The sequence below is a fragment of the Lagenorhynchus albirostris genome, chromosome 15, assembly GCF_949774975.1.
Source record: "Lagenorhynchus albirostris chromosome 15, mLagAlb1.1, whole genome shotgun sequence".
Taxonomy (NCBI): domain Eukaryota; kingdom Metazoa; phylum Chordata; class Mammalia; order Artiodactyla; family Delphinidae; genus Lagenorhynchus; species Lagenorhynchus albirostris.
This window is the reverse complement of record NC_083109.1, coordinates 8,284,170-8,302,972: the sequence shown is the minus strand read 5'-3', so window position 1 is coordinate 8,302,972 and position 18,803 is coordinate 8,284,170. Positions and strand designations below refer to the sequence as shown.

The 18,803-nt window shown below is 42.7% G+C and overlaps 2 protein-coding genes across 2 annotated transcripts in view; both read right to left on the bottom strand.

The window, feature by feature from the left end:
* BCAS1 (brain enriched myelin associated protein 1) overlaps positions 1-9,446 on the bottom strand; it is a 158,556-nt gene extending 149,110 nt beyond the window's left edge. The window contains exon 1 of the mRNA XM_060122907.1: positions 9,323-9,446. The gene's annotated coding sequence lies outside the window, so the exon portion shown is untranslated. The remainder of the gene's footprint in view (positions 1-9,322) is intronic.
* A 5,954-nt stretch (positions 9,447-15,400) lies between these two features.
* LOC132505616 (1,25-dihydroxyvitamin D(3) 24-hydroxylase, mitochondrial) overlaps positions 15,401-18,803 on the bottom strand; it is a 12,013-nt gene continuing 8,610 nt past the window's right edge. Inside the window, exons 7-10 of the mRNA XM_060123772.1 lie at positions 17,172-17,338; positions 16,296-16,374; positions 15,619-15,816; positions 15,401-15,521 (exon numbers count right to left, since the gene is read on the bottom strand). Coding sequence (XP_059979755.1) covers positions 15,411-15,521; positions 15,619-15,816; positions 16,296-16,374; positions 17,172-17,338 — 555 coding nt within the window. The 3' untranslated portion in view covers positions 15,401-15,410. The remainder of the gene's footprint in view (positions 15,522-15,618; positions 15,817-16,295; positions 16,375-17,171; positions 17,339-18,803) is intronic.

The window sequence follows — 18,803 nt, the reverse complement described above, 5'->3', positions numbered from 1 at the left end:
TCTCACCGGTACGCCTGAAGACGCTTGGTCTATGTACTTTGGCAATAAAGTGCTCAAGAGTGGAATTCAACACAGTTTTCTGGTTTCTCTTTCCTGGTTGCTTCTTTTCTTGGCTTGAACAGTGAGTCAGTACGTTGGTCTGTGTGTATGGCTCAGAGAAGCATCCAAGGGCTCCACCTCAGCTTCATGGAAGAGTGAATCTATTTGCCACCTTTAAGTCTGAGGTTCAAGTTCACACCCCTTTGGTTTATTTCTTTTTTCTTTTCTTTTTTTTTTTTTTGCGGTTTGCGGGCCTCTCACTGTTGTGGCCTCTCCCGTTGCGGAGCACAGGCTCCGGATGCACAGGCTCAGCGGCCATGGCTCACGGGCTCAGCCGCTCCGTGGCATGTGGAATCTTCCCAGACCGGGGCACGAACCCGTGTCCCCTGCATCGGCAGGCGGACTTTCAACCACTGCGCCACCAGGGAAGCCCCCTTTGGTTTATTTCTAAGTGTTTTCCTCATCAAAAATCGCTTCTTTCTTCTTAGAAGTCATCTCATCAGGGCTTCAAGTTCTTCTGTCTGGTAGAATGCTTTGTTTTTACTTTAAAAAAAAATAGCTTGCTAGCTTGGTGCTTAGTATGTAATGATGATATCATTTATCTGCCATTGTAGGAAAAGGGAATTATTATTATTATTATTTTTTTTTTTTTTAGGGGGAAATCAGTTCATGTTGGGAGTACCTGATAACCGCTGGTTATCAAACACGTGTTTCTTTCATTTCTTTCATTGACTTGAGAGATCTTTTTAGAACATGACCTGTGCTGAGAACTTAGCCTGAAGGGGCAAGAAGAGGAAATATTTTTTGCAGGTGCCCAGTGAGAGCTGAGACAGCTGAGGATGGGTCCTGGAAGGAGACGTAGTCTAGTGGGATGAAGTTAGTGGCGGACACGTGGCCTGAGGGGTGACAGAAGCAATACTCTGGCCTTTCTCACTTCCCAGCCTCTGATTTCCTGCTGGTGCGTGCCTCCCATTGGCTAAATCCAAATGTAGCCAAGGGCAAAGGATCTGGAGGACCATGGAGGTCAGCCTCTCAGGAATAGAGGTGGGCACATATGGATCTGGATGGGGAAGCAAAGAGATGAATAAGGGTGATGTGACCCCAGAGAAGCCCTCCACACAGGGCATCCTTTCTCAGTCTCTTCCCAGCCATCACTACACGGTTTCTCACAGCCGGTGGATCCGCCATTCAGCACGTGAACTTCTCTGGCTTTGTTTTCCTCTGCTCAGCATCTCTCCTATTCCCCATTTTCTTCTTTTCTATTTTTCTATTCTTCATCTTCTCTCCTCCCCTTCCTCTTCTCTTGCTCAGTGTCTCTCCTGTTCTTGGAGCCTTTCCTTGCCTAACAAAAGTCCTAAACTTCCACTGAAAACCACGAAGATCTCTTTCATGAACTTTTTTTCCAGTTGAAAAGCAGAAGGATTCAGCAGGACAGTTTCAATTTTGAAACGGAAAGTTGCATAAGACCTTCTCTTCAGGTTTTGAATCTTGGTCTTGATTATCAAAAAGAACCAAGATTTTTGGCAGAGTTCTTTTAGATAAATGAGTACTGCTTACATCATGCAGTAAGAGAAAAAAAATAACAAAAAATTCTAAAAAAAGAAAACCCCATAAATATTGTAAATCTTTTCTCAGTACCGCGGGCCTCTCACTGTTGTGGCCTCTCCCGTTGCGGAGCACAGGCTCCGGACACGCAGGCTCAGCAGCCATGGCTCACGGGCCCAGCCGCTCCGCTGGATGTGGGATCTTCCCGGACTGGGGCACGAACCCGTGTCCCCTGCATCGGCAGGTGGACTCTCAACCACTGTGCCACCAGGGAAGCTCCTAACTGCCATTTTTGTGTTTGCTGTTTTCAATTTCTAATGCTGGTTACACCACTCAACTGACTCCTGGGAACATCCCAAGAGCTGTGTTTCAGGTTGGATGAAATGAAGACATTCCCAGTGCGACACATGATGCCTGTGGGCTGATAAAGCTGCCACATAAATCAGACTCTTATTAAGAATTATTGGTTATTAATCACCCCAGTCCCTGAACATGAAGATGGATTCGTTATTGCCCTAGCGACAACTTTCAGAACATAAATGTATGCCTTTCATCTGAAAAGAGGGAAAACTGTTTCCCTTTCAAAATAAGCATTTATTTTCCTGGTTAGGACATCACCCATGTATTTAGCAGTTCTACAATGTGCTGAGATCCACTTTGAGGGGGTAATGATTCACGCAGACATGGAATTGGGTTTCAGACCCTTTGAAGCCTAATCTGCCCAGTTGTAGACATTAAGTAACATGCAGTTGGGCGTAGAATCCAAACTATTCCTGGGTTTGTCTTTAATGATTAAAAATGCCTGCATGTGATGTGTCAACAGCTTGTAAATTCATAATTGGGGCGAGGCTGCTGTGGCTCTAGTTGCCAATAACATGTGAATATCGGGTTCAGAGTGTCCAGTTAGGGTGGAACATTAAACAATGTGTGGTAGCGAATGAATACAAGATCACTCACGTCCTGGTGGAAGTTTCTTTGAAGCTGCACTGTGTTCTATGAAATTGGAGGAATGGCTTCCCAGGTAACACTGACTTTACCATGTGGCCATATTCAGAGGCCAGAGAAGTCGTGATGAACTAAAAGTGGGTCCTTCTGAAGCCTCCCCAGATAGGATCAGACACAGTGCAGGGATGGAGGGTTGGTCAAGTATGAGACTCCTTCCTGATACATCTGAACCCTCGCCAACGTGGCTGAAGCACCATTTCCACGCAGAAGTCAGCATCTGGTTTCGTTGTGCTTGGCCTCCTTCCTGGAGGTTTGAATTGAATGGCGGTTTGAATTCCTCCGAGGCTGAAGGTGTCTCTGTCCAGCCTCTCTGCTTTCTCAGTGTCTGCAGTTACTGTCTAACTGGCATTTCCTTGTTGTCAGTACGTGTACTGTTTGTGTAAGCCAGGGTTAAACCTATTCTCTCTCTGCTTCTTTTTAACCATCCATTCATTCAGCAGCTTTATATTATGATCCCACTTTGGCCAAGGCATTATTTAAGCCACTGGGGAACACAGCAGTCAGCAAGATAGATAAGGTTCCTGTTCTCTTATATTCTTGTTGAGGAGATACGTAAGCAAACAAACAAATAATTTTAGAAAGGGCTAAGGAATATGAAGGAAATAAAATAGGGTGATGTTGTAGGGCAGCTTAGTGGGAGTAGGGGGATGGCAACATTACACGTGACAGTTGTCTCTGAATAAGCTATTTTTATGCTGGGACCTAAAGAATGAGAAGGAGCCAGCAATGCAATGATCTGGAGGAAGAGTGTCCCAGGTAAAGGAATCGCAATCGCAAAAGTCCTCAGGCAGGAATGAGCTTGGTTTACTGAAGCAACAACAATGGCACCAACGGAATCAGTGTGGGGTATGCTTAGTGAGCAAGATGAGAAGGGTAAGAGATTATGTCAGAATGCATCAGGGCCTGGGGTACGTACACCATGGTGGGGAGCTGTGATTTTAATCAGTTATATCCATCCAACTGCACACCCTACATTCCTTCACTTCCTTGCTTATCCATCTTAGTTATCCTGATTCATCATTATAATCACTCCCTTGAAAACATCTTCCCCCTTTGTATTATTTATCTATTGCTGTGTAACAAATTGCACCAAAAAAGTTTTGTGGCTTCTTGGGCAATTCTGTTTGAGGGTCTCAGGAGATTGCAGTCAAGATAACTATAAGTTATCTGAAGGCTTGAATGGGGCTGGGAGACTCACTTCCAAGTTGACTCACTCACATGCCAGGTAGGTTTGTCCTGGTTGTTAGCAGGATGTCTTAGTTCCGTGTCTCATGGGCCTCTCCGTAGGACTTCTTGAGTGTCCTTACGACATGGTGCTGGCTTCGCCGTAGAGAGAGTGATCCAAGAGAGTACAAGGTGAAAGTCACAATGTCTTTTATGATCTAGCCTTTCATAATATCTATTGGTCACACAGGTCATCTCGCTCAGTGTGGGAACGGAGGGGCCCCACAAGGGCAGCTCATCTTTCTACATCTTTGAAGCATGAACTCAGACTCATGTAGTGTCTACTGTGTTGATGTGTTTTTTTACAGATACTCATTTGAAGACATAAATCATAGTGACTGTGAGCCCACGCTCTGGGGTTAAAAAGAATATTGGGTTCAAAGATCAGGTTTACCACTCCTTAGCTCTGCGAACTGTGGCATATTTCGTAACTTTCTAAGCTTCTATCTCCTCATCTGAACACTGGAGATAATTCTACCTCACAGCTCATGATTGATGTAAAAATTAAAGTAAGATAATGCTTATAAACAAACTTAGCCATAATGATTGTCATACAAATTCTCAGTAGATATTATCTACCACTGCCCTTGCTCTTATTCCTTTTTTTTTTTTTTTATTACTGCAGAATGCAGCTACTCCTTGAAGTGTTTCATAAAGTTTAGTGATGTGCTAACACTTCTGGGAAGCCCAGCCTGCAATCAGTTTAGATTGGAGGGATGGTGGATTTGGTGGTCTGCATGATCCCCGGTAATGCATAATCAGGATGCCAGAAGTTCAGACATGTCATAAAAAATTCCCCTTTGGTATGGTAAAGTTTGGCAGACTCACCATTTGCCCTCAGATGAGCTGGGAGTCAAGCACTGGGCCAGCTCAACAGGAGCATCTAAGTTCAACCCCAATGCAAAATCTAATTAACTCTCAAAGTCAAAGGATGAGCTGATGATTCAGGTATTTATATCAAAAGGTGTTACAAGATTATTTGGAACATGGTAGAGGATAAGAAACAGGATTTCAAATCCATTCCAGAGTTACATTTCTTGACAGTCTTCTAGGAAATGAAGCTAATGAACTTTTAAAGATCATTCAGTGTTTTCAACTAAGGTTTCTGAGCACTTACTATGTACCAGACACTAGACCAGGTTCTGGCAAAGCAGCTAAGAGCAAGTCTGCCTGAACCCCAGCTCTCATGGTGTTCAGAATTAAAGTCATCAGTTAGAGATCATAGCCCTTATTATTTTTTTGATGGCTTAACTTTCTACAAGTTGCCAGAAGTTGCTAGAAACTTGAAGGATTTCCATCCTTATGTCCAAATGAATAATAGCATTAGTGGTAGGGATAACATTTGTACCCAGGTAATCAGCCACCTAATTATTCAATAACAGATAAAAATGCATTAACTTGCTGAGACAAACGTGTTTCCCGAAGCCATTGTTTAGAACTGAATTACCAACAACATGTTTTGAGTAATAATGTCTTGTTCACAAGTCATTTTTCTCAATTGTCTTTCTGAGGGCTGATACAAGATCCCTGGGAACTGTTTGTAATGCAAGATAAATATATTGGTAATGAACAGATTCCCAAAGCAATTTCAACACTGGCATGGAAATCTATACATTCCCTAAACTTTCTTTGCTTCAAAGGCAGGCGGAATTCCTTCTGAAATGGGTAAATGGAATGCATTCGGTAAACTGCAGCTTTTGTTGCAGTTAACTCAGTGATTCATGTGGTTCCTAATTTTGTCAGTCTAATCTGACCTGACAAGCCAATTCTTTATTTGATTGCTAATCCATAGTACAGATTTTAATCTCCAACACTTAATAACTCACCCCTACATATCTTGGAAAGTTCACGACTGCCAGTGTAGGCATTTTTACAGTTGTGTGTACAGGTCTCTAGGGAGACAATACATGCTTGTGGAATGAATGCATGCTCCTTTTCGTTCTCATTTCAATGGATGGAATTTGCATCCAACGCTTGAAATTTTGCACTATACTGAAGTGACATCTCAACCGAGAAAAATCCTAGTGTGAGCAGTAATTCTCAACTGCGGTGATTTTGCCTCCCAGGGGACATTTGGCAATGTCTGGTGACATCTTTCGTTGTCACAACTGAGAGAGGGTGCTGTTGGCATCTAGCAGGTGGAGACCAGGGAAGCTGCGAAGTATTCTGCAATGCACAGGACAACACCCCGACCCAGGGAATTGTTTAGCTTTAAACGTCACTAATGCTGATGCTGAGAAACTCTGATTCAACCAGGGTTGGTCTAGATAATTCTGTTAAGAACTTCTGTAGAAAAGGGAAGACAAGTTACTTAATTTATCCAAACCTGTTTATTCATTCATATCCCGGGGTTGGTAACAGTAAGGACTTGTTGCTGTCGCTGTGCATTTAAAAATGAAATAACGGGGGAATTCCCTGGCAGTCCAGTGATTAGGACTCTATGCTTTCACTGCAGAGGGCCCAGGTTCAATCCCTGGCTGGGGAGCTAATATCCCGCAAACCGCATGGCCAAAAAAATAAAAAATAAAATGAAATAATGTACACAGAGTGCTGACTACATTGTTGGCACACAGTAAGCACTTCAGTAAATGATTATTATCATCATTATTATTATTACTGTTATTAGCTTATCTCCTAAAAGAAAATGTGGCTTCTGCCTTGCTCTCACTGGGAAAGGTCAGCTGGGCTATAAGTACACACAGGAAACTCTATGAAGATATCCACGTAGTGAAGAACTAAGGCTCCGTCCAAATGGCTAGCAACTTGCTGCCCCACAAGGGAGCCATCTCGGGAGGGGGTTCTCCAGCCTCAGTCAAGCTTTGGGGAAAAAATGTAAATGACTTAAACTGACCCAAGAAGAAAAAGAAAATCTAAATAAACCAATAATCGATAAAGCAATTGACGTGGTGGTCAAACACCTCCATGCCCATGTCAGGGCTGGGTCCATGGCTATGGGATCTTACATGGGCAGTCACATGGGACCCCAAGCTTAGATGGGCACTTGGTTTAATGCCTTGGGCCACTATCTTGAAATTCTTAATTTTTTTTTTTAACAAGAAGTTCCTCATTTTTATTTGACACTGGACCCTGCAAATTATGTAGCCAGTCCTGAGCATACCTGTGTAGTTTTATAGGTGTTTAACTTTTAAGGTACTAATAATCCAAAGCCTTTCTGAAAACAGGAAAAGAAAGCATGCTACCCAGTTCATTTCAGAAGGCTAGTGTAACTTTTCCAGCTTCCAACATCTCTTGATCAAAGTCACCTAGAAATTTAGGGATAAAATGTGATTTCATCAGATCTGCCAGAACATGAATAACTACCAAAGTCATTCATTACTGAGGAAGTTTGATATTGACCTACACAAATGAATTGTCCTTTCCTCAGATGAAGTTGTTTTCTGTTTTGTTTTTTTTTCTGGTCCTAACAAGGAACATGTTAGACAAACTTATCCTAAGTTCATTCCGGGCTAGTTGATGAGTTAACTATTTTAAGCTCTTCCGGTACTTGTAGACTTTTAAAGCCTTAATATGAATTTTTTCCCAGGTCATTTGCTAGTGAACCTTGGAAAAAGTTGGCAAATTGAATGAGTGCTCATCCAAAGTCAGACTCAGCACCTTTAACCAGAAACTCTAAGAAAAATAGATGGAATTAGTCTTGGGAATTTCATTAAGAACACAATGGCCGCATATTCTGCTGTGTCTATGGCCCTGATCTAGCCGACACTGTACTTCTAGAAGGCAATCCTTCTAGAAGCTAAACTTCATGGCCTTGTAATTTTAGTTCCTCATTTTAATTAATAGTCTGCTTCTGTTATTTAATGAAAACCAGAATCCACTTCACTGATGTCTCGAAAACAGGAGTGCCCTCCCTTCTTATTCACTTTCATGTTTTCTTCCTTATTTTCATCTATTCATTTTCAATGAGAAGTAAGATAACTCATGTGGGATTTTCCCACAGTCAAAATGTACCTGAAATTAAAAATCTTAAACATGTTTGAGAACAATGATGTTAGATAATTTCCTACAATTTAGGTGTTAAAAAAGAACTAATCAATCCTATCTTGACAGGTGGGATGAGCTTGTCTCCATAGTGAATTACACTGTGGAAAGCAGAGAATTTCCAGAAGGGAACAAGGAACAACTCTTGTAACGTGAGAATAGAATTCCTTTATCCTTAACAAGTATGCAAGTTAATAGATATTTGTTGGGTAAATCAGTGCATGATACTGTTCTGATGATTAATCTGGGACTTACTAGGTTCCTTTTTGGACTTTCCTTTTTAATAGGAGGTTGCCCTCAGTTCCTTGCCATGTGGAGCCCCCCCATCAGCCGCTTAGTCATCAAAACCTGCAAAGGAGAGAGTCTCCTGGGAGGACAGATGTGACAATCTTCTATTACATAATCAGGAGGTGAGGTCCCGTCACTTTTGACATAGGCTATTGGTTAGAAGCAAGTCACAGGTCTTGCCCATACTTTGAAGGGGGTTATATAACGATGTGACTAACAGGAGGTGGGAAACACGGAGGCCACCTGAGTGTCTGGGCTCCACAGCCAAATGTCCTGGGTTCAAATCCTGACCCCATTGCATAAGAGTTCCAAGAAACATAAGCATTTATTAATCTCCAAGCCTCAGCTTCCTCATCTGTAAAATGAAAAATCTACTCACACCTTCATCCTAGGGTTATTAAATTCCAGAAATTCCTCATTTCCAGATACCCTTGTGCCATTTTCATGGTTGTTTTGCCTAATTTATATGCTTTGAGAAATATCACTCACTATCATCTCTCCTCTATAATGTAAATCAACTTATTTAAAAAGCAAATTTAATAGTACTACTAGACATTTAAAAAATATTAGTATTACAGAAGATAATTGTAAACACACATTATCAGTAATAAATGTTATTTGTCTGCATACCTCCAAAATTCACCCTGCACATCACTTGTGAAAGGTATATATGCCCCCTTGAGAGGTTGGGGCCAACAGAGCCTGCATGCCACAACTACTGAAGCCCACACGCCTAGAGCCCGTGCTCCGCGACAAAGACCCTGAGTTCATCTCCTCTCGTGAGCACACCAAAATCACAACTATCTGCAGAACAACCATCAATGAAAAAGACCAGAACCTACCACAAAAGATCTTCCACAACTAAAGACATAGAGAAGGAACCACAGCGAGACGGGTAGGAGGGGCAGACTCGTGATACAGTCAAGTCCCATATTCCCAGGGTGGGCGACCCACAAACTGGAGAATAATTACACTGCAGAGGTTCTCCCACGAGAGTGTGACCTCTGAGCCCCACGTCAGGCTCCCCAGCCTGGGGGTCCTGCCCTGGGAAGACGGGCCCCCAGAGCATTGGGCTTTGAAGGTCGGCAGGCTTTAACTTCCGGAGCCCCCCAGGACTGCGGGGGAAATAGCGACGTCACTCTTAAAGGGCCACATAACCTCTCACGCGCACTAGGGCCCAGCACAAAAGCAGTAATTGGATAGGAGCCTGGGCCAGACCTACCTGCTGGTCTTGGAGAGTCTCCTGGAGAAGCGGGGGTGGCTGCTGCTCACTCTGGGGACACGGACACTGGCAGGTGGCGTCCTCAGGAATCGTCCTACCGCGTGGACGCTGCCGCTTGCCGGCTTCCGGCGGCTGTCCTGGTGGGAGCCTCCCTCCAGCTCATTAGTGCCAAGGCCTGGCCCTACCCGACAGCCCGTAGGTGCCAGTGCTGGACGCCTCAGGCTAGGCCACTGACTGGGCAGGGACCCAGCCCCACCCATCAGCAGACGGGCCGCCTCAAGACCCCCTGAGCTCACTGCCGCCTCTAGACACGGCCCTGCCCACAAGAGGGCCTCGGACGCAGCTCCGCCCCCCCGCGTTGAGGCATCAGCTCCAGAATCCCCTGCGCCCTGGCCCTGCCCTCCAGGAAGCCGGCTCTGGCCTCGGGACCAGCCTCACCCACCAGGGGGCAGACAATAGAAAACCATAATCCCCCAGTCCGCTCGTAGCAGGCCAGGCAGGCCCTTCGCCGAGACCAGCTGGGCCTGGCTCTGGCCAGCCCAACACAATCTTTGGGACGCCCCAGACCCCGTACCCAGCTGTGTTAGGAGCTAGCTCCCTCCACCAGCGGCCCGCCATCAGCCCTGAGATCCCTGGGCCCTGCAACCACGCTCAGGCTGCTGGAGTCACCTGTGCTACCTGCTGTCGTAGTCACACCTCTGCTCTGAGCACGGATGGTTAAGTCTGCATGGGTTAAAGGTGCATATAATGCAACTCCCCTCCATCACCTGCTTATGAGTAGTAGTTGCCCCATAAATAATTTTCTACTATTCAGAGGAGCGGTGCCAATCTTGTGTGTAGAATCTTGGCTACAAACATCGAGGAAACCCCTTGATCTCTCGATTCTCTCCTTCCTTCCTTAGTTCTTTTCCCTCCCCTCTTTTCTTGCCTCCCTCTCTCTCTCCAAAAATTATCTGGACATCTCAAAAGACAAGTGGACAGCATTCCCAGTGTATCCTCATGAACTGGTTTCCCATAAGCACCCATTAGACTTTTGTTTGAGTTAAAGAATGGAGGTGGCCTTCGGGGAGACAGAATGGGGACTGGAGGAGACATAACGGTAAGCCACAGACGCTGAATGGCATGTATGATTGACAACAATCGTAACAGATCTGTCACGTTCACCTGGGCCGAGCAGTGTACCACACACCCATCTACCAGGCTGTGGCCAGGAGGTTGTGTGAGTTGGCTGAGTCCTGGCTCAGCCACCTGTCAACAGGATGACTTTGGGGAAATGTGCCTGGATTTATTGGTCAGCATAAAGTTCAGAAGCATTATTTATATAATCAGTTTAAAAAAAAACTTTTCATTGTAAAAAACAGTTAAAGTTTGTTTAAACTCTGAGCTTCAGTTTCCTCCTCCACATCTGTAAAATGGAGGTAATATTAGCCCATTTTTAGAGTGAGTGTATCAATCAGGGCTCCCCCCAAACAGAGACCAACAAATAGGATATATATATATATATATATATAGAGAGAGAGAGAGAGAGAGAGAGAGAGAGAGAGAGAGAGGGGGGGGGGGTCAGCCTCAGCCTCTGGGGGATTTTGATCATCCAGGAAGACATCCTCCAGGAAGCTTGAGCTGTGCTCTGATTGGTGCATAGGAGAGATGAACAGGTGAAGAAAGAGTGCTCCAGGAGGAAAGACATCAGGTGCAAAGACTCGGGGGCAGAGAGTGTTTAAAGGATAGAAGAGACTGGCAGAAGCCAGTGTGGCCAGAGTGCAGAGGCCTCCGGTGGCTCGGGTGCGCTGGGGCCTGTGGGTGAGTGGGCTGTACTTTACAAGACACCGAAGTCCAGCTTAAGGAATTGGATCTTGATGTGAGAGCAATGGGATGCCACAGAAGCAGGGCTGGGACACCGTCGGGCTCGGGTTTTAAAAAGACCAATATGGCCAATGGACAAAGAACAGTCTAGAAGGAAGCAAGATAGAGATCAGTTGGCAGTTTCTGCTGTGGTCCAGAGTGAAGGGGATGGTGGTGTGGATAGAAGTGAATGGAGTAAAAAAAGGAAAGTTATTTTGCCATTCAAATGATCATCTTTTGGTAAAGCTACTGTAAAATATTATTGTAATATTATATTGTAAACTAGCCACATGACAAAATTTTCTAGTGAGACAAAGTTTGAATGTTTAACTTTGGTTGTAAGAAATGTAGTGAAGGGGAGGGGCTTCCCTGGTGGCGTAGTGGTTAAGAATCCGCCTGCCAATGCAGGGGGCACGGGTTCAAGCCCTGGTCCAGGAAGATCCCACATGCCGCGGAGCAACTAAGCCTGTGTGCCACAACTGCTGAGCCTGCATGCCACAACTACTGAAGCCCACATGCCTAGAGCCCGTGCTCCGCGACAAGAAAAGCCACGGCAACGAGAAGCCTGTGCACCGCAACAAAGAGTAGCCCCCACTCGCCGCAACTAGAGAAAGCCCATGTGCAGCAACGAAGACGCAACACAGCCATAAATAAATAAATAACATAAATAAAATTTTTAAAAAAATGAAATGCAATGAAGGGGAAACATCTCACATATTTGAAAACTTTTATTCTTTTAGAGAATTCAAAGAAGATATACAGATGAAATCTGACAACACATGTGGATTTGTAATTCTAAAAAGAATTTCACAGCAGTGGGAAAGCATATACTTATTTTGGTGATGTGCACATATTTGTTCAAAATAAAGATATAAATGTACACTTCTGAAATAGTCTAAAAATGTAACCTAAAAAGGGAAATCTTTATCAAATATACAGAAACATATAGTATGCTTTTAGGAAAAGTAGTAGTAAAAACCTGTGCAAATAAACTACATGTAAACACAATTTTTAAGAGTTTTACAAGTATTGCTTAAATCTATATGCCTTTTCCATTTATGAAATCATATTTTCCCAAGGAGTTCAAGTCACATAACATGGTTTACCTAGTTAATCTATAATGTATGCACACTTTACTACTGACCCATCTATAGCTGGGAAAATTAAGGCAGGGAAAGTCACTGAATATTTTTAAGCCATGACTAAACTTTAGAACATTGCCCTAAACTTCTAAGTCAAATATCATATATATATTTTTAAGTGATGTAAGCAAATTGCCATTAGAACACACACACACACACACACACACACACAATTTAAAAACTACTGATCCAGTCCTTAATAGATTAAATAGATTCAATGCCATAATTAAATAATTTCAGGATCCTTTAACACAATGATGCCACAGTAAATCATTAAGGCATTCTTAGACAGGAGGTTTTGACTTCATTAAAGTACTTCTTAACATAGAGGTTTTCTCTAATTTTCCAATAATGTTTTTATTTCAAAACAAGAAAAAAAACACAACAGCTTCATAGAGACCTGATAACTTTAACCAATATTTAGTTTTGCTTCTATTATTAAGCAGTATTTCCCCAAATATATTAAACAGAGTTACAACAAATGGATCGTCAATACTACACAGGCCCCCAATAATCTAGCTATAGTCGGTCTTTCATTGTGAAATGTAAACTTCTGAGAAGTGAAGATTCCAGCAGTGAATCTGGTAAAGCTAGGACAGAAACATTTAGTGACTTTATTTATTTATTTATTTATTTTGCGTTACACGGGCCTCTCACTGCTGTGGCCTCTTCCGTTGCGGAGCACAGGCTCCGGACGCGCAGGCTCAGCGGCCATGGCTCACGGGCCCAGCTGCTCCGCGGCATGGGGGATCTTCCCGGACCGGGGCACGAACCCCTGTCCCCTGCATCGGCAGGCGGACTCCCAACCACTGCACCACCAGGGAAGCCCCATTTAGTGACTTTTACCTGACCAACGGATAAGTGCCCAACTGCCCTATACAAGAGAAAACAGGATGATGAGCAATTCTGTGTAAGTCAGGGTGGTGCTGATGTCAGTTACGTGTAAGTTATGTGTAAGCAGGCGGTATACCCTGTAGAGTGCCTGGCATTCCAACAATCTGCTTTCCCTGAGCCAGATACCATCTTAATAAATACCATCAGCTACACAGACACTACAGCTTCTAGAACAATTGTACAGAAGAAAGAGTATAAACACCTGGGGCTAAATGTTCTTTACATGCTGTTTCATGCTCAGGGTTTTGATGTGTGCTTTCCTGTCACGCAGAAGCCCAAAGCCTCATTCTTGCAAAAGGGTAAAAATTGCTGCTCGTGGTCTTGGTAAAAAAAAAAAAAATCTGGAAAATAAAGTATACCCCAATTATACATCAGAGCAGTATAGTTAAACAAGAGGAATTATTAGCAAAAAAATAAATGCTAAAACCAGTAGTGCCCTGGGCTCTTGTGTTTCACCAAGATAACTGTGCACACTGTCCTAGCTGAAGACTGGAAGTTTCGCAATTAAGCTAGAATTCCTTCATTATCCTACTTGATTCAACTCTGTTTGTTGGCATGTTCAGAATCTGACAATTGCCTAATGATACCAGACACGTAGGGAGGAATTCACTGGGCCTCATTCAGAAATTTCATCTGTAATTGCATGTTTCCTGAAATAATCCACCTATCAGCAAATACCCTTGCAGTTAGCAAATAGCAACTAGCTCTAGGCAAATTCTAGGTGATGTCGTTGAAAGGGAAGAGTGACTAAGACTGAGTTTTACCACTGACACCTAATTCTATAAAGCTATGTATCAGAAATGTCATATTTTCACATCTGATAATACTAGAGATTTCTCAGGCTAACTTCTTATCCCTTCAGTAGTTGAAAATTCATTTTATTGTGGATTGGGGGGAAATAACTAGACTAAAAAAACACCATTTCATCAAGGAAATTAGAAATAAGGCTAAAGTATACTATTAGGCCTATGTTAATTTAAAGGTAATAATTAAGCAGCAATTAAATAGCTGATATATGAATATGGCAAAAATTATGAAGCTGGTATGAGAACACACACACTGTCAGAAAAGGTAATAAAGGGTATGTTGCAGAAAAAGTATTACATTGTATTTAATACAGGCTGGTAAATATCTCCTCTTCTATGCCAGGGGTCTGTAAATCAAGACCCTATGGTCCAATAAGTACTACCAGCTCTTTTTACAAATAAAGATTTATTGAAATATAGTACTAGTAGGCAGAATCATGGCCCTCAAAAAAGGCTGAGTCCCTAATCCCCAGAACCTGTGAATAGATTACTTTGCATTGCAAAGGGAGTGTTGCAGATGTGATTAAGGTTATGGACCTCGAAATGGGGAGATCATCCTGAATGATATCCTGTCTGAGAGATGCAATAGAAGAAGGATGAGGGATTTGAAGCCTAGAGGCTAGTTGGCTTTGAAGATGGAGGAAGAGGTCATGAACCAAGGAATGGTGGCCTCTAGGAGCTGAGAATAACTCTTAGTTGATGCAAGAAAACAGGAACCTCAGTCTTACAGCCATAAGAAACTAAATTCTGCCAACAACGGAAATCTGTAAGGGAACAGATTCTCCCCTAGAGGTTCCAGAAAGGAACACAGCCCTGCCGAATGACAACTTGATTCTATCCTGGCAAGAGCTGTGTTGAATTTCTGACCTATAGAATGATAAAATAATAAATGTGTGCTATTTAATACAAGTTTTAGTAATTTGTAAGTAATTTGTTTTAGTAATTTGTTATGGCAACAATAGAAAACTAATACAATAGTCACCCCTATTCATTGACCAGTTGTCTGAGGCTGCCCTGAGGTGGAGTAAAGTGGATGTGAGAGAGACCTTATGTCCTGCAAAGCCTAAAATATTTGCCAACTGGTCCTTTACAGAAAAAGTTTGCCCCCCACCCCGATATTCACAAGCAAAAACCATGACAAGCAGCTTGCATCTTGGAGCACTTAGTTGATGCCAGGCTCTGGGCCAGGTATTTTGTATTCATATCATCTTTCTGGATGGATACTATTTTGGTCCCCATTTTACAAACGAAACAAAAAATGTGAAGGCAGAAAGGTTAAGTAACTGTTCAAGGTCACCCAGTGAACCAACAGTGAGCAGGGACTTCAAGCCAAGTATGGTTGACTTCCAAGCTTGGCTCACCTCTTGGCCATTCTCCACACCCCAGATGTTCACCTGAGGCCTCCTATCTCTGGTGGAAAGCAATGGGGAGCTGTCGGCTGGGTACCAGGATGCCCAAGTGCAGCATCTCCACAGGCTCCTTGTCTGTGGCCACGATGTCATATTTGCGGACGATCTGGAACACAGAAGCACAAAAAAGCAGAATCACCCCTCTTCTCCTGCCTTGAGGAATAGCCCAGAATACAGCTGCAGAAATCCCATCAGGGTCTTACCCAGCAGAGAGCCAAGTGCAGCTGGAGCTCGGCTAATCGGCGACCAATGCACATTCTCTTCCCAATGCCAAATGGAAGATGGGCAAAAGGGTTGATCTTTTTCTTGTCTTGAAGCCATCGTTCGGGTCTAAACTGACTTGAATCTTCAAAATTTTCTTCATTGGACCCCAACACATGGGTATTTAGCATCAATACTGTCTAAAAACACACAGAAACACAAAGCACTTAAAGAAAATGTTTGAATAGCAAAATTTACAAAAGCCATCACCTTACAAATGTGCAAGTAGCCCACAAAGGTATAATAATGATGAATGCCAACATGCACTGAGTGCTTGAAATGTGCCAGGTGACACTGACACAATAAATAGGTCATGAACTTTAAAATTTTACATCACATTCTCACAACAATCCCATGTGGTAGGTTTTATTATTCCCATTTTACAGATGAGAAAACTGAGGCTCGCAGAGGTTATGTAACTCACTCAAGGCTATACTTGAATCCAGGTCTGTCTATGGAGACAGAAGACCATTATTCCTAATGCTAGACTACACAACACGTCAACTACATACTGCAATCTACACATTTCCAAAATGAATGCTCTCCCAGTAGAAACGTTTAGGGAGAGCTGATGGATATTTGAAAAGGGTAGGGTACAGACTGTACAAATTCTACTTACTCCTTTCGGTAAAGCATATGCCCCCAGAACCATTGCTTTGTCAAGAGTTCGAGTTGTAAATGGCACACTCGGGGTAAGCCTGAAAAAACAAGATCAGAGATGTCTAAGTGGGCACGGACCAAGTTCTAGCTCAAGGGAATGCAGATTCTGGTTAAATAAATAGTTGCTGCCTGAGTTCTCAAAAAAGGAACATGATCCCAACTCTTTACAAAGAAGATCTGTCTCTTTTTTCCCAATATTTACACCTCTTGTTTATATTCTTTATCTTATTGTGTTGGTTAAACCCCCAAGTACAAGCCTGCTTCATAGCTGTTAATAGTGTTTGTTCGGTTTCATTCCCCGTACACATTCAAATGTGTACGTTGACATGCTTCGCCCTCAAGCTTGTTGTTTGTTCTCGGTTTCTCCTAACTACCCTTCATGAAGTTAAAGATATTTCCTTCTGACCCTAAGACATTGTGAGCTTTGCTTTCCAGAAAAAGAATTTTCAAAGAATATTTTATACAGCGGCTCAAAACCAAAGGTGTCTCTATGTCTTATATAATAATATGGTTCCTTGCTGAGGTTTCATCTCACATCCTTCAATCGTGCCCCTAATCTTAATTATTGCTCATAGCGTCCATTAGAGTATTATGATTACTGATGTAAAGGGCAAGACTCTGACTTTCCAAGATTTAATAGAATTTGCCCAAATGATTTAGGAAATGAGTAATAGAAAAGGAATATGGTCCAAAGGCTCTTTTTTTTTTTTTTTTGTAGCTTGGTAAATGTTTACGAATCAACCGTGGGAGCCATCTGTGGGAGGGCACCCCTTATTATGTGTTGCAGAGAACAGCCTTCTGACATATTCATATTGGCTTAGGCACGTGTTCTTACCGCATAGATTCTTTCAGACAGGCTTTTAAATATGGCATATTCCTCAAATCCTCTGCCCGTGGCATCTGATTCTCAGGCAGTACACTCTGAAGTTCCTTAAGAAGCTTTTGCTGCACGTGGGGATTACGAGATAAATTGAAGAGGATCCACATTAAGCTGTTTGCTGTCTGAAAGCCAAAGGGACATAAACTTGAGTTTTCTGCAAATAAACTGCCTTAAAACCAGTATGAGCTGGACCAAAGGTGATGCCTACCACCTTGTCACGAAAACATGAGGAGTGACGCCTTTTCACATGTCCTTCCTGGCTGTGCTTCAAACAAATGCCCTGTATGAAAAGTCAGATTTAGTTTCTAAAACACATCAATGAATAATAGCTTATTTCCTGAGGGAATCAAAGTAGAATTCTTTAAATAATCAGCTGCATTAGGAGGCAAAATATAGTTCGGTACAAAAATTGAACACAAATGAGGGCATGTAGAACTGGCCCAATGAGAGTTGGATGGACGATTGCAACAGTATCAATTTCCGGGTTGTGATAACAGTTTATCTTATGCACATGTTACCATTGAGGGAAACTTGGTGAAGGATTAAGGGATCCTCTCTATTTTTTTCCTTAGAATTGCATGTGAATCGATAATTATCTCAAAATGAAATTTGTTAATTGTTTAATATAAAAAATAATATGAAAATTGAATGAGGAGAGAGCCTAAGAGTGTTGCTAATAAAAGTGTCTTTTTTTTTTAAATTTTGCAATGCAAATGCACAAGAAGTTGCATTCCTGGAATTTAACAGAAAGATTTTTTTTGCCACACCCTCAAAAGTTACCACAAAAATAAAAAGGCATTATCTGACCCAGGGTTTCAGCCTCAAGGAAAGAGCCCTGGTAGGAGGCGGCCAACACCAAAATAAGAAATTCTAGCGTCAAGTTGAGTATTTCAAAGAACCAGCCACAATTTCTGACAAAGACTCATGGCCTTTTAAGTGGCATCCTTTATTTCCTTTCCAAAGGCAATGAGAAGAGAAAAAATATTGGCAGAAACAACCAGTGCAGCTTTTAGCTTCATAATACTCACCACTGGTAGTCTTATGTATTTGTCTTTAGGCCTATTTTTGTCTAATTTAAGCCAAATATTCCCATAAAAATGGTCATTGTGTCCTCTCTGCAGACATGAAGACGCTTTTGCTAAGTGCTATGTGCCACTCACATAAATGAGCCAAGTGCAGGACAATTTGGAGCCAATGGTATTTATTATCTTTGGAAGAAGATGCCTCCAAGTAGCCTTCTTCCTGTCAGAGGACCGCCAGCCTCAGCTGCAAATAAACCGTGGATGTCATTATTACAAGAGTCCAATTTACAAAACAGGAAGAGGGCATAGCCACCAAATTAGATACACTTTCCAATTTCTCTGATTTTCCAAATGTGACTTTCAGAATAGCCAGGACTAAAAAAAGAAACAGATTGAACCGTATCAGTGGGTCCCTTACCGCAAGTACCAAATAGAGTTTCCAAAAGGCAGATAACTGTAGCTTTCACCAAAGCCCTGTAAGACAGCCCTGGCCTTTTAGGATAACTGCAGGGGCTGAATGGAGGGGAAGTGGCCTGAGAAACCTCATGGGCACAAAGTATCCCGG